At 41.3% G+C, this 15,370-nt stretch overlaps 1 protein-coding gene across 1 annotated transcript in view; it reads right to left on the bottom strand.

Moving 5' to 3' along the window:
- Positions 1-231: 231 nt before the first annotated feature.
- The window catches only part of Stam2 (signal transducing adaptor molecule 2), a 39,408-nt gene continuing 24,269 nt past the window's right edge, over positions 232-15,370 (bottom strand). Inside the window, exons 9-14 of the mRNA XM_038337711.1 lie at positions 13,540-13,622; positions 13,319-13,406; positions 11,959-12,013; positions 7,666-7,816; positions 5,320-5,489; positions 232-2,368 (exon numbers count right to left, since the gene is read on the bottom strand). Of these exons, the coding sequence (XP_038193639.1) occupies positions 2,140-2,368; positions 5,320-5,489; positions 7,666-7,816; positions 11,959-12,013; positions 13,319-13,406; positions 13,540-13,622 (776 nt within the window). The 3' untranslated portion in view covers positions 232-2,139. The remainder of the gene's footprint in view (positions 2,369-5,319; positions 5,490-7,665; positions 7,817-11,958; positions 12,014-13,318; positions 13,407-13,539; positions 13,623-15,370) is intronic.

The following is a 15,370-nucleotide window of genomic DNA, read 5'->3' as shown; positions in this document are numbered from 1 at the left end:
GCAGAAAATAAATAACTACAAACATTTTAAATTAAGTACAGTTCATAGGATCATGGGAAGAAAAAATATATCTTTACAGTTCGTATTAATCCTGAAACCAGATCAATACAGATTTAATATCATTTTATGCTTTCAATAACTCTGCAACACAAATTTATGAGTGGATAAAATAAAATCATTTTGAGGAGGAAGAAACTTCTGCATATATTAAACTTCACAGACACCAATATATACTATGTATATACAGATCATGTCTTATTATTCCAAAACAGCTGAGCTTTACTGTCTGGTCCCCATTTAGTGAGTATGCAGTATTTACAATGACTTAAAGGCTTCTACTGAATAAAGCTTTCATAATTTAGACAAGAACTAAACATGGAATGTACAAACATTAGGATGAGCTTATAAAAACAGCTCGAAAGAGAAAGGTAAGGTATGTCATTTATGCAAACGTTTTCTGGAGCAGCACTGGATACTTTTAAATTTATTTCCTTAAGTGTTAAAGAACAGAAGATTTTTTTTTCCAAAACAGTAAGGTGCCATATTGCAGTACATTCTTGTAAGTACATAAGTGAGTTCACCTGAAAGGAAATGCTACATGTAAAACAGAACATGGGGTTTGGCTTAAGGCTGAAAATCTTTCCAGTCTCTGGTGCTAACATCAGACATTCACAGAGCACAGACTTGCAGGTACCAACTGCTCTCTTCAGTGTGGGCCGTTTTATGCAGTAGCAAGTTCTAGAATAAAGTTTCTTTGAAAAAAGAACATATTTGTAATCAAATATCTACAGATTAATGATAAAATTTACAAACTGTTTTCCAAATGATTTTTAATAGAAAGATTAAGTGCTTAAAAATATACAGAAGTGCATTCATGCAAAAAATTTTTACTTTTAAAAAAATAAGCTTGAAACATGTTTGTAGCCTAAGTATAATGTATCTGAAGCTGTGCATCTGTATTTTCTAGTTTGTTGCTATGTAAAAAGTTGGTACAATAGAGTAGTGTGCAAAGTTTTTAGAGAAAATGCCTTTAGTTATCACCAGCTCCCACAGTGCGTAGCGTAGGATCTAATGAACCAATCTATGCACTAATTTAAAGCGTGACTTCAGAAAGACAGCCTGTCCTCTCCTGTCAGTCACACCCTTTCCACCAAATCGCTGCCCGCTGTTTCTGCAAAGGCTCAGCTGCACTTCTGAGGGAAGGCACAATTCCTCAGCAGCTTACCAATGGAATATCAGTCACTTCGGTAAGAAAGTAACACACCCACCTCGCATTTCACACCCAGGATGGTTTCTACCAGGTCAGATCAGGAAGAAAGTCTCCCTAAGAAGTATACTCTCTTGGCAGGAAGGAAAGCCAAATGGCAGCACCTTCATGAGACAAGGCCAAAGTCACTTGAGAAGGCCAACAGTGGCAATCCTAAAGAGGAGGGACAGAAAGCCTTTCCTTTCCTGGGGAAGGCTAACGTTGTATGAGGCATTCCTAGGCCCACTGCTGTCACAGGACTGGCTAACTGCTTAGCCACTTTTGCACTGACTGGCTTTCACTGCTGGTAACAGAAAACACTTTTGTTCCTTCCAAATTGCTCTTGCTTCTGTAGACAATTACATGCTAATTATTACTCAGCATAACACTGAGAGCAGAACCACAGCTGTAAACATAGCTGTAATTTAAGGAGCCCACAGGAATACACTGGCGAGCTGAAGGCTTGCACTGAAAGATGTAATAGGATGGGGGAATTTCGAAAAAAAAAAAAAAAAAGCAGACAAAACCACTTAAAGGTCTTCAGTGCTCCTCAAATCACATCTGAAAGGAAACAATTGTTTCCTTAAAGAAAACTCTCAACTCCTATTTTATACCATTGTAGTGTTATAAGGCTACTTACTCACTGAGAGCCCAGAAGGTATAGCAAAACTAACCCGAAACATGGGTAAGCTGCCTCTGATCAAAAGATGAGCTTCAAGCGAACTGGACTTGAAAAAAAAACAACCCTTTTATGGCCTTCAGGGTAAGGTGGGTTTTGTGCTTTATTAATCATGGTTCTTTCTGATTGAGAGGGGAAAGTCTTAGTATTTCCCATCAGAACCGTCTGGGTTGAGTGACACACATCCGGGGACTCCAACAGCCCTGGTGTGTCTCTAAAGGAGAGGCTGCTGGTGGTAGCTGGGGGGCGGCTGTGCGGCTGGAGGTGCAGGGACTGCCACTGGAAAGCCAGCCAGCTGTGGCAGCCCGGATGCTGTGTTCTGGTAAGAGGACACATCGGCTGACATCCCTGCGGGCTGTGTGTAGGCAGTCAGACCTGCAGCTGACTGAAGATGAGAGCTGTGGTTCCCGTAAGAAGGGCTGGAAACAGTGTCCTGTGCAGGGCTGCCAAGGAAATTCCACACAGAAATGACATTTAGGTTACATTACGGCAACAGAGCATCATGACAAACACTTCTCTTCCATCTTCTTTTCAAGCTTATGCAGTCATCAGATACTGTTAACATAATTTTGTTTCTTTGTTTTTTTGAGACAGGGTTTCTCTGTGTAGCAATCCTGGCTGTCCTGGAACTCTCACTGTAGACCAGATGGCCTCGAACTCACAGAGATCCGCCTGCCTCTGCCTCCCAGTGAGTGCTGGGATTAAAAGGTGTGTGCCACCACTGCCTGGCGTGATTTTTATGCTTACTGAGAAGAGCAGGGCTGGAGAACTGACTCAGGGTAGAGACAATGCACACTGTGAAAGCACAAGGACCTGAACCTGGAGCCTCAGCTAACTCAGGACCGGGAGACAGAGGCAGCTTCCCCGCCTTATCAGTCTAGCCAAAACAAACTGTTCGGCTCCAGATTCAGTGAGGGCATGCATCCAAAATAAATAAATAGACAGACAGAGAGGTGGATGGCGCTAGGGAGATGGCTCAGCAGTTAAGAACACTGGTTGCTCTTCCAGAAGACCCAGCTTGATTTCCAGCACCCACATGGCAGCTCACAATCATCTGTACCACAAGCTCCAGAGAATCTGGTATCTGTTTTGGCCTTGGAAAGCATCAGGCACACAAATGGTTCACAGACATGCACACAGACAGAGCAACCATACACACACAATTTAAAATAAATAAAAACCAAACATCGGTGTAGATGAGACTGAAGAAGACAACCCCGACTGCTGGCCTTGACACATGTCCACATGGGCAGCAAACCAGAAAGGTAAATGCACCCACACTGCACACACAAATAAAAAGGGAATGAGAGGGATCAGGTGACAAAAGGGGGAAGAGAAATCCTGAAACACCCAAAGAGACAGGGGAGGAGGGGGAGGCTTTCAAACAAACAAGTGAGGAAATTTAGTGAAGACAGAGAAGGACCAGCTACAGAGGAAATAAGAAATCAGACAAAAAGCAAGCTGTTCCTTCACCCGAGATGACACTGAGTACTCATGTACCTACCATCCATCCATCCATCCATCCATCCATCCATCCATCCACCCATCCATCTATCTGAATTTTGAAGGACAGGGTCTCGCTATGTAGACCAGGCAGACTTTGCACTCACAGAGATCTATCTCATTGCCTCCGTATCCAAAGTACTAAGACTTATATATATGTTTTTTAAACCTCAAGGTTCCGTGTGATAGTTAGAATGCAGTGTTGTTATCTTGGAGTCTCCTGTACATTATAGTAAACTTTAAAGAATGAAGAAAAACAGGAAAAAAGGGGTGCTGAAAAAGCAACAAAATCTAAGATTACAAGATTTACATAACTGGCTTTAACCTCGCACTGAAGAAGCAAAATGTTTTTGTCTGTGATCCCTATGACCTGCTTCAGAGAGCAGAGCCCTGCTCAAGATCAACCTCTGCATCCCCACACCCTAAGCTTTGATTTGACAAGACCTCAGCAACTGTGTACCGTGCACAACCATGTACCTGCACAACCGTGTACCCTGCACAACTGCGGACCTGCCCGACAGTGTACCCTGCACAACCGTATACCTTCACAACCGCGTACCTGCCCAACAGTGTAACCTGCCCAACAGTGTACCCTGCACAACCGTGTACCTGCCTAACCGTGTACTCTGCACAACCATGTACCCTGCATTGTGCATAGTACTTTATGGATCAATCACTTAGACAGACAGACTGACTCACACTCTAAGTGGGAAATAAACCATACCAAATTACAAGACTTTGCTTTTCTCCTATTACTGCTATGACACAGATTTATTAAAAATATATTTAATCTTAAACCACACCAAATATGTTGCTTACAGCAAAGGATTAATGTTGATATTACACTAGCTTTTTCTCATAATTTCTATTGTCACTCAGAATAATAAAACTGTCATTTAACCCACAGATATAGTTCATTAGTCTTTAAACTTCCTACTCATGGACTTTAAGTTGAAAAGGGACCTTGGAGGGTAACTACATATAATACTGAATACATATGTTCTGTGATAAATAGATTGGAAGATTTAAAACATGATTATAGATTGGAAGATTTAAAACATGATTATCAGAGAAATTTTTGTATAAAAATATTAAACCAAAGTCCATTATTCAAACTTAGTCCTTTTATGGATGAAGCAGTAACTTTTTTTTAAACATTTAGGGAGTGTATACAGATAAGTATTCTGACATTACTTCATTAGGCTAATTAACCACAGCATGCGTTAAGAACACCATGGCATCAATCCCTATGAAGGACCACTACATACAAAATAAAGACTTTGTCTAGGAACCAAGCAGTGGTGGTGCACACCCTTAATCCCAGCACTCAGGAAGCAGAGGCAGACAGATCTCTGGGAGTTCTAGGCTAGCCTTGTCTACAATGCAAGTTCCAGAACAGCTAAGGCTACACAGAGAAACCTTGTCCAAAAAAAAAAAAAAAAAAAAAAAAAAAAACAATAAATAAAAGAAAAAAAGAAAAAAAAGAAAGAAAAAAATTTTTGTTTAGGGTCTTAAATTATGTGTTTAAATCTTAGCAACTATCAAGGTATTAGCTGAAGTGAAGGTAGCACTATTCTACTTAGTGAGAGCAGTAGTGGGCACTTCAGTAACTCCACCTTAAGGGTAAATGTTGAGAGCTGGGTGTGAGAGCACACACCTCAATCCAGGAGGCAGACAGTTGGACAGGTCTCTGAAAGTTCAAGGCCAGTTTGGTCGACATAGTTAATTCTAAAATAGACAGGGCTACATAGAAAACCCTTGTCTCAAAAAACAAACAAACAAGCAACAACAACAAAAGTAAAAATAAGGAATATTACTTAGTGTAAGGAGAAGTGTTTGTAGGTTCTCAATCTAAAACTAAGAAAAATTAACATAGTTCTCCAAAACTTACCTTAAATATGGAGTTTGGATGGTATGTGTTGTTACTACGGAGCTCATATTTGGAGGCAGAGATCTCAGTGAGCCCATAGGATCAGGTGCTAGGCCATAGCTCTGGGCAACAGACACTTGGTGAATGTTGTGACCCAGGTAGTTCCCACCATGCGTCTGAACTGGATATGTCTATTAATCAAAGAGAATAAAATGATAGATACCTTGCTCTCTCAATCATTCACTAAACATATGCAAAACTGTAAGACTTAAAGGAAATAAAATTTTTAATTATTTGGGGAACAATCTGATTCTACCAATCTTTCCACACTGGAACAAAAAGTGGAGAGCTTCCAATTCAAGGTGTCTAATCAATGAATATTTACAACGTTTTTAATTGTTCTTTGACTTTCAGTTTGGAAGGAAAAAATGGGAACTGTTTTAAAGTAGAAAGCTGGAATCTATCAAGAGTGCTTATTAATAACATCCATCTTGCCACAGAGCCTCCCCTGACCACTCCAGGCCAGCACGATAATGACAGTCTCGGCTCTCGTTCCAGGACGTCTCCTCCAGCTCGTCCCTGCAGAGCACAAGGTTCAAAGAGAGGCCAGGACCAAGCCCTCTTTGCACTGTGCACCACATCTCCTGCTACAGTGGTTTAAATAAAAATGTTCCCCACAGGCTCACAGGAAGTGGCACTATTAGGAGGTGTGGTGTTGCTGGGGGTGTGTCCTTGTTAGAAGAATTGGTCACTGGGGATGGGCTTTGAGGTTTCAGATTTAAGCCCAGTGTTACTCTCTCTTCCTGCTGCCTGCAGATCTAGATGTAGAACTCTCAGCTCCTTCTCCAGCACCATGTCTGCCTGCACACATGCTTCCTGCCATGGTGATAATGCACTTAACTCTGAACTTGTAAGCCACCCCAACAAAATGCTTTCCTTTGTAAGAGTTGCCCTGGTCATGGTGTCTCTTCACAGCAATAAAGCCTAAGACACCTACCTGCCTTCAGAAGGAAACCCCAATCACCAGATTCTTACGTATATCTATGCAATTTGCATAGGACAGCTCCCTAAGGACGGAGTCTATCGGTCTACTCATAACAGCATTCAAAACAATTCATATGTTTAATAAATACCATACAGTAGTAATCACTGGTGTAGTTCTGTTTAAAGCAAAGATCACATTAAAATTTAGAACAGTAGGCATGTCACATAAACTACATTAAGTCCCATGACATTATCTCTCTCCAGCAATGACTGGCAGCCCACCGCTAAGAGGCTGAGGCTGTAGGCACTGATGAGCAGCCCATCATTAAGTGTCCTCTCAGACATGACTAATGGTGCTCTAACTCCATCTACTCTTAGTAGACATATTTTTCAAAACAGAATGGGAAGTTTTGGATACTTCAAATAAACTCACACATGAATTCATATACGAAGAGGCTGTGTGAGAAAAGTAAACCCTTAGGAAGCCTTAAGGCAAAAAAAGATCAGCTGTGCATCGACTGCAGCCAGAGACCTGGCACAGGAATGGCCGCCCTTCACAGACACACAGTCTGCTGTACAGTGGGGCAGACATTTCTACTCCGCTCCACTTTCATAGAAGCAACAAATATAGTTTTGAAAACAGAAGTAACAGTGGGTAAAGTTCAGGAGCCTTTTTGTACCCAGAAATCCTTTCTAAGCTCATACGTAAGCATGATAAATGCTTCTCTGGTGTAACAGTTACCACAGTAACCTTTAAAAAAAACTTAGCAATTGTGTTACATCACCTAAGTTAGCTCCCACACTCTACTTTTCTCCTTGGTGTCTCCTTCACACACTCTACTGGTTTTCATAAATTAACACAAATTTTGCTCATCCATGGTCAATATAAAGTTAATTGGCCAAAATTTGAAAAATTGGGGATATTAAACTAAGTTTTCTATGTCAGATGGCAAGCACAAAAACATGGGTAGTACGAGATTTGCTGGAGGAAATGGGTCACTGAGAACGTTCGAAGGTTTAGATTGGCCCCAGACCTTCACTGCTCTGCTTCCCAACTGCCATGAGGAGGGGGTGGCTGTGCTCCACACGTTCTTCCAGGCCCAGGGCAATGGAGCCAGCTCGCCATGAACTCAGACATTTGGAATCATTAGGGCAAGCAAACCCCTCCTCCTTTTAGTTGATTTTTCTCTAGTACTCTATCACAGTGAAGGGAAGCTGACCCAGGCAACTTTAAATTTCTTTGGGTTGTAAGCCTAGCCTTTAGTGGCTAAGCCATCCCTCCAACATGAGTTTTATGTTATTCAAGGGCAATAGATCTTTAATATTATGCTCTTAAACATTTAGCTTTAAAAAGCTGACTACTTTCTTGAAAGCAATGCCCACCTGCACTGGAAGCCCAGCTGCTGTGGATGGGTAGTGTGCTGGGTGAAGCTTGGAGTAGACCGGATAGACAGGCGCGTCATTAACCAGCTTGTTGTACAGGTCCAGCGCTTCCAAGACCTTCACGTTCAACTCAGACAGTTCGGAATGCCGCCTGGTAGAGAAGAAAAGTATCTTCATAGAAATGTACAGGATTGTTTGAGTTTAGTGTTTCTATCCATACTTCAAAAGGCTGTTTTCATACGCAAGGAAAGGACAGTCATAGAGGGAACCTGAGAGGAGAAGCTGTTGAATTCAGCCAACAGCTGGGCTAGGAAAGTTAGGTCTCTACCTCATAATGGAAATCAATTCATAATTTGTACTAGAATTTACTTTAATATATTATAGACTTATGCTGAAAATTCAATTACAAAGAAAAATAGTCCCATTTCAGTAAATGTCTAAGCCTTAATAATAAATCTCACTTGCATAGTGTTCAGGTGATACCCAGAGCGTCTGTGACTTAAACAAGAGCACAAGGGAAAAAAAATATCATACACATTTTAACTTGCTTAGATCAATGAAAGGTTAACTAAAGAATTATTTAACCCCTCTTCTGCTATACAATGATATGGGTGATAAAAAGATGCCCCCCCTCCCTCCACCCCTGGCTACCTGTGGTAGACAAGAAAGCTGACCCCGGCGTTCTGACAGAAGAGCGAGAGAACGAGCCCTGCCCTACATCAGCTGCAGCACACAAAAGAGCGGGCCCTGCACCACATGAGCAGCACACTAGAGCTGACCCTGTTGGTAGCAGGAGAGCCAGTCCTGAGGGCCAGAGAGCAGGAGAGCTGGCCCTGCCCCATGCTATAGCATGGTGAGCTAGCCAAGGCAGTGCTGGAGCTCATCTGGGTAGTGATGATGAGGAAAAGTGCTAGCAAGCTACCAACCTGGCTACTACCCAGGCCCAGAACCAAGACTATGAGTTGGCCCACCCCCAAAACCCCAATCTATTAACTGCTGGAGCATGTGAAGAGGACGAACCTACAGATCCAAAGCAGCAGGATCCCCATGACACAGGACAACAGGATAACCAAGAGGAGCCCCAGTGAGATCTCAATATTGATAGTGTGGTACGAACCAGGTCCTCAAAGCATACCAATCACAGTGGCAATGGACACTGGCAAGTAAAGATGAACAGACTAAAGGGTGAACTGTGTTTCAACAGCCACACTGCAGCTTCCACAACAAGGCTTTCTGTTTGTTTTTGTTTTGTCTGGTTTAGTTTGGTTTTACATTTAAATTTAGTTTTGATTCCGGGGAAGGCTGCAAGGGCAGAGGGCAGAGGGCAGAGGGCAGAGGGCAGATTGGAGGAGATGGGGAGATAAGTGGGAGTGGAATGCATGACATAAAATCCACAAAGAATCAATAAAAGTAAAATAAAAATTTAAATATTACCAAGAAAATACAATACACACACACACACACACACACACACACACACACACATGCTAGTCTCCACTATTCTTTATTCACTTGGTGGTTTTGAGGAAGTAAAAATAAAACCAGATATTTTATTGTATAACAAACAACAAATCCAAAAAAACATTTGCCCAGGGAACATACAGCTAAAATCCTCTGATTTAGTATAATTCTGCCTAGTCCCCTAGAAGTAATAAATGGCAACTTACAATGGACCAATCTGTACAAGTTAAATGGCTACTTTTTATCTGGTCTAAAGTACCTACCTATAGAGGGTAGAAGCAGAAGCAAACAGACACAGCCCACCACAAAAACAGCCATCTCTCCTTTATTAACGTCTGTTATCTGAGCAAATAAAAGGTGCTGTTTCTTCTCTTGCAATGATTCAGTAGTATCTGCTGCAAAGCACCTAAATCTACAGAAACTGAATGAGTATACTACTAAATGTCTGACTAAGAATTAACGTAAGGATCTGGTCTGTAACCCATATAAAGCATATGGATGAAAGACTGAGCAGTGGAAGGCCATGATCACTGTGCACGAAACCACCTTTCAAGATCCAAGAGAATCCAAAGCAAAAGCAGGCTCTACTGAATTGTGCTCAAAAATACACTAGAACAACGAGGACATGAGTCTCCTACTAGGAAACCTGTAAAAACCGTGCATGCGTGCACACACACATACACACACAGCAAGTGATGTAGCATACAACTGAGAGAACACAGAACTTAAGAGATGAATGTGAGCTGGGGACTGGAGAGACAAGCCCAGGAAGGAGGGCCAGGCAAGGTGGACATGACTCGGCCAGGTCAAACAGATGGTGCAAAGAAAAGCAGGCAGAGACAATCCGGGTACACAAAGGAAGAATGAAAAGGACAATGTGATGGTAAATAGTTACTTAGGGCAGGCCATAGAAAATCAGAGTACAACAGTCTAGAAATAGTCACACAGGACAGCAGTTGTAATTCCTGACGCTGCAAATGTTATGAGATTCCATTCTTTGAGTTGGCAAATGTAACATACAATTTAATTTTCTAGCCATGGAGTTTTATTCCCAACCCCAGTCCCATCTGTAGGAATAGCAAACTGTTGATGATTTTATTCAAGGAAAAAATGATTTTTTTTTTTTTTTTTGGTTTTTCGAGACAAGGTTTCCCTGTAGTTTCTAGAGCCTGTCCTGGAACTAGCTCTTGTAGACCAGGCTGACCTCAAACTCAGAGATCCGCCTGCCTCTGCCTCCCGAGTGCTGGGATTAAAGGCGTGCGCCACCACCGCCCGGCCTGTAAAAAATGATTTATATCTATCTTTGAATTCTTGACAGGAGCAAACAATCAGAGACTGAAAAGCATTCCGAGCACGGAAGCGGCATCTGTGCCCACTGCTAAGAAACACAGATACCAGCTAGCTGACACAGTGCTTAACAGCCAGCTCTCATTCAGAGTTAACCGACATCAGAGACAGGTACTCCGAGCTTTAATTCCTTTACAGAGTTTTCTTTAGTGACATTCTTTTTATTGAACAAAAATAAGGTTACACTGTCATATCTTCCCTTATATATATGGCATCATTCCATATCAACAAATATTTATCAATGGCAATGATTTCTACATTTTAGTTAGCTGCATTTTTATGGTCATAAATATCACTGTGCTGTATACCACACCATCTGATCATTGAATATCTCCCCAAGTTTAGTATGGACTTTAAATGGCTTGGGTGATTTTTCGGTCCAAGAAAATGTATGCCTATACTCCTAGTCACACCTATGGCAATCTGGTCATTTTCTTTCTCAACTTTTCCAGTCGGTTACTCACTAATACTTCACAGAAGATGTGTAAGTAGGCCTGTGATTAATATACCACTGATTATTTCATTTTTGTAAAAACACAAAGGATTTGTAAAAGTATGTTATGGAGGAGCTAGAGAAATGACTCAATTGTTAAGTACATTGTCTACTCTTTCAAAGGACCCAGGTTCAATTCTCAGCCCATAACCATCTATAACTCCAGTTCTAGGGGATCTGATGCCTTCTTCTGGACTCTGCATTCATCAGGCACATACACAGTGCACAGACATACATGAAGGCAAAATACTTATAAAATAAAAATAATTTAAAAATACTCTATGGAACAAAACCATTTTTCTTTGAATGAATCATCAAGTTTGCTATTCCTACTTAAAAAAATCTATTAGAAAATTAAACAACTTAATTCTTTCCTTCCTGTACTATTTTAGGGGCTGGAAAGGGAGAAGAATGGAGACTAACTCCTTCCCCTGGATTTCAGTCCTCAAGTTTCTCCTTCCAGTTCAGAGAGAGCTGGCAAATGGCAGAATGGCTCAGTCTGACGGCTGACAGCCAGCTGACCCAACAGTGCTGCTGCCCCTTCTCCAGAGCAGCAAAACCAGGAGGCCAGGGGATCTGAAAGGGCAACAGGAACACAGAGACATTGCATTTAGCTCCTCAAACTAGAGAAATTTCCCTTGAAATGTACACGGATGTCACTTTTGGGTGGGCAGCAAGTTGCCTAGAACTCTTATTTGCATTTTGTCCTCAATTCACTTTATTCTTAATTACTCAATTCCAGCCCCGAAACAAAGTGACTGGTGTGATCCACCGCAAGAGTCCACGATTCTATGCACATCAGATCACTACCATTGATGAAAAAGAATGTTTCCAGAATAAACAGCAACACAGCAGCCAGCTGTAAGAGTCTGGCAACCAAACAGCAAGTGCAATAGACTTTACAGTTCCAGAAGCACTTTCTCCAGCCGGAAGCTCGCTCACAACAGGCAAACATGGAAATGACACTGTCTTTCAGTGCAAGAAAACCTCACCTATCAATTTGTTCAAGTTTTTCATCTATCATTGGACCCATCTGTTGGCAAATATCTGTAAATACAGAAATAATTACACACACAGAAACTTAATTCAGCTTACGGCAGTTTCAACAATCTTTAAACAAGAGAAAATGCATCATAATATAAAATACAGAGAAATAAACTTATGCTAGAGATGATAAAAGATGTATTCTTATCAACATTTATAGCACTTTTACTGTTATATATGACTATCACAGACCAAAGCAAGGTGAAGATTAGAATAAAAATCCCATCTTGTTCCTGGAGTCATTAACCAAGTTTATAGAGGTAACTGTGACAGTTATCCAAAGTCTGAAGACATCTGCGGAACTACTATGTAAATTCAGTGAACCTGACCCATACTGTATAAAGTATGTACACATGTGCATGCACATTCAATAGGAATGGTTTTCATTTATTTAAGACTTTTTAAAATGCAAGGCTGATAAGATACCTAAGCAGAAAAAGGAGTCTGCTACACAAGCCCGGTGACCTAGTTTGATCCTAAGGACCCTCCTGTGGGACAGAGGCACCTCCAGGAAGGGCCATCCTATGGGACAGAGGTAACTGCAGAAAGACATCCTCTGCACTCCACATGTGCACATGGGATACTCGCCCACACCCTATACCACACACATGTATAAAAACATATAAAAACACTAATAAAATATAAGTACTTCATCTATTTCCAAATGTTAAAAACACAAATATAATGGGGAAAAGCTCCATATTCAGAGCCAAGCTTCCTTCTATAAAAAAAAATTTAAGATTTCTCTATGTACTGTATTTTTTCCAAAGAAAATTGTTTGGTTTTGTGGGTTTTTTGACAAGGTCTCCCTTCATAGTCCAGACTGGCCTTGTACTCATGACAACCCTCCTGCCTTAGCTTTCTTCATGCAAAAATTATATGTACAATCCCCTATCTCCAAAGTACTGCAGATTTTTGTTTGCTGTTTTGGTTGGTTTTAGTGTAGAAACCCAAGGATTCTTAAAACACAAAAGAATATGTTTTTGCTTTAATCTCTTAGTGACAAAAGGATACACAGTAAGGAGACCATTAAACAAAACAAGCACTTTTAGGTGTAGATTTGATTGATTTAGTAGGCTGTTATTTCTAACTCTGCCCTTTCTGTGGCCAACTTCACAATGATCTTAGGGAACACAAGGACCCCTCGTGAACGGCCATGACGATGCCCCGAGTGACCTTTCACTACTTTATTACACAGTCTGTTTTCCACTAGAATTTCAAATCTCAGAAAGCAAACTGGAGGCAGAAAAAAAACCCTCAAAGCACTATAAACAGGCAATATATATGTCAGGCAGTATTAACTAATACCTTCTAAGTCCAAGAGCTCTTGGGAGTCGGGTTTTGAATCCTTCGGATCTATGCTCTGGAGAACCTGCAGGGCTCTATCCATTTTATCCTAAAAAAGGAACAGGTGACACTAAGTAGCCCAAAGAGTTACCTCTGCTGAACAGAAAAGCACTGTTCCCAGACATCCTCAAAGAAAATACGTCTTTAAAATCTTGGTAGTTTATTACACAAAAGGATGTTACCTCATCTATATAAACAGGCTCAGGCTCTGATTTCTTAATTTCCTCCACTTCATCATCAAGTACATTCAATTTGTCCACCGTTGCTATGGAAACAAAGAGTTATAAGTTCTTCAACATTTACTTTGGTGATGTAGTCATTTATTTCTAAGTGGTCTATTATTATCCATGGGTGGGAAGGGCTCTTTGGTCATCGCACTTCATAATCAGGATATCACATACAGTCATTCATCACACACAATATTTATTCAGCACTCACAGTGTGCCAAACCTCCTTCCCAGTACTTATGCACACACCAGTTAATAGGCAGAAGAATCGCGTGCTCATGGAACCTACATTCGAGCAGGAAAGTGAGCAGCATTTGCAGGTGCTGTCACTACAGCCACTTAGCTGAAAACTGAATGTTACAACCGGGGCAGAGAAATACACAAGCGAACAGACTCTATCCCTACGCCAGTTCACTTATAACTGTTAAGTTCCATCTATACTCTGACCCTCTATATTTATAAATAAAAAGCCCAACCTGTATTTCCTATCTGAAGAAAATATAGACCTGATTTAACCTAACTCGGATAGTTAAAATAGTACAAAGCTACAACAAACAAAAAAGTATTTCATAGAGAGGATGTTGAAAAATGATTTATAAATATACATATCCTGAAGCTGGGCGACGGTGGTGCGTGCCTTTAATCCCAACACTCAGGAAACAGAGGCAGGTGGATCTCTGTGAGTTCAAGGCTAGCCTGGTCTACAAGAGCTATATGAAAGAAGGAAGGAAGGAAGGAAGGAAGGAAGGAAGGAAGGAAGGAAGGAAGGAAGGAAGAAAATATATACATATCCTGAAAACTATCTAACACAAGTTCCCTGGACGGGGATGGAGAGATGGCTCAGTGGTTAAGAGCACTAGTTGCTCTTTCAGAGGACTGGGTTCAATTCCCAGCACCCACATGGCAGCTCCTAACTGTCTATAACTCCAGTTCTAGGGTACTGGAGTTACAAAATACCACTGCACATAAATTTAAAAATACACTAATGCACATAAATTAAAAAAAAAACAAGTTCCCTGGAACAGTGCTAAAATGCAATTAATTTTAATTAAATTTCGACTGAATCCAAGTTACTATAAAAAAAACAATGGAAACAAAGGATGGAGTCCAGCAGGCACCCAACTTAAGTATCTGGCTAACTTTGAGTTACACATAAAGAAAGCTCAACAAAACACAGGGGTGGGGATCAAGACTACCTTTTACTGGTTAAAATAATATTACTGAAGGAAGACTGGGAGCAAACCTAGGGCTCTGACATGCTAGGACTGGGAAATCATTTACTGAAATACACTCCCAGCTGAATACTGTTCAAACAGTAGGTCAGACTCTTCAAACTAGGCCAAGGCAGGGAAATCATGGTATAGGATGTCTGCTATGGTTTACAAAGTTATCTGAAAAGTTCCCAGGGCTCCCACCCCCTAAGAAAGCCTGAGAGAAAACAATGTACTCTGCAAACACACGAGTTAAGTCTCCCCCTCACCCAACCTCAGCCCTCTGAAGAACTCGCTTGTGCATACTAAAGCTGTACACTGTGGCTGCAGTTTTCAGCGCATGCGCTTTCTGCAGCTGTGGGGCAGCAGCCGTCTAAGTACACTCTAAGCCAGACTGGAGGCCTCTAAATCCCCTCGTTACAGCTCCTCCCCTGTAGTCCCGATTTCACAGACAGGACAACAGTGTGAGCGCTGAAGGACCGAACCAGCATTACTCTAAGCTGCTTCTGTTCACCTCAGCATTCCCGGAGAACAAATGCCGTGTTCTCAGCCAGCGCTGACTACACGGTTTATAG

Source organism: Arvicola amphibius, chromosome 7 (assembly GCF_903992535.2).
Source record: "Arvicola amphibius chromosome 7, mArvAmp1.2, whole genome shotgun sequence".
Lineage (NCBI taxonomy): Eukaryota > Metazoa > Chordata > Mammalia > Rodentia > Cricetidae > Arvicola > Arvicola amphibius.
The sequence above is the reverse complement of the archived record's forward strand: the minus strand, read 5'-3'. Positions and strand labels throughout refer to the sequence as shown.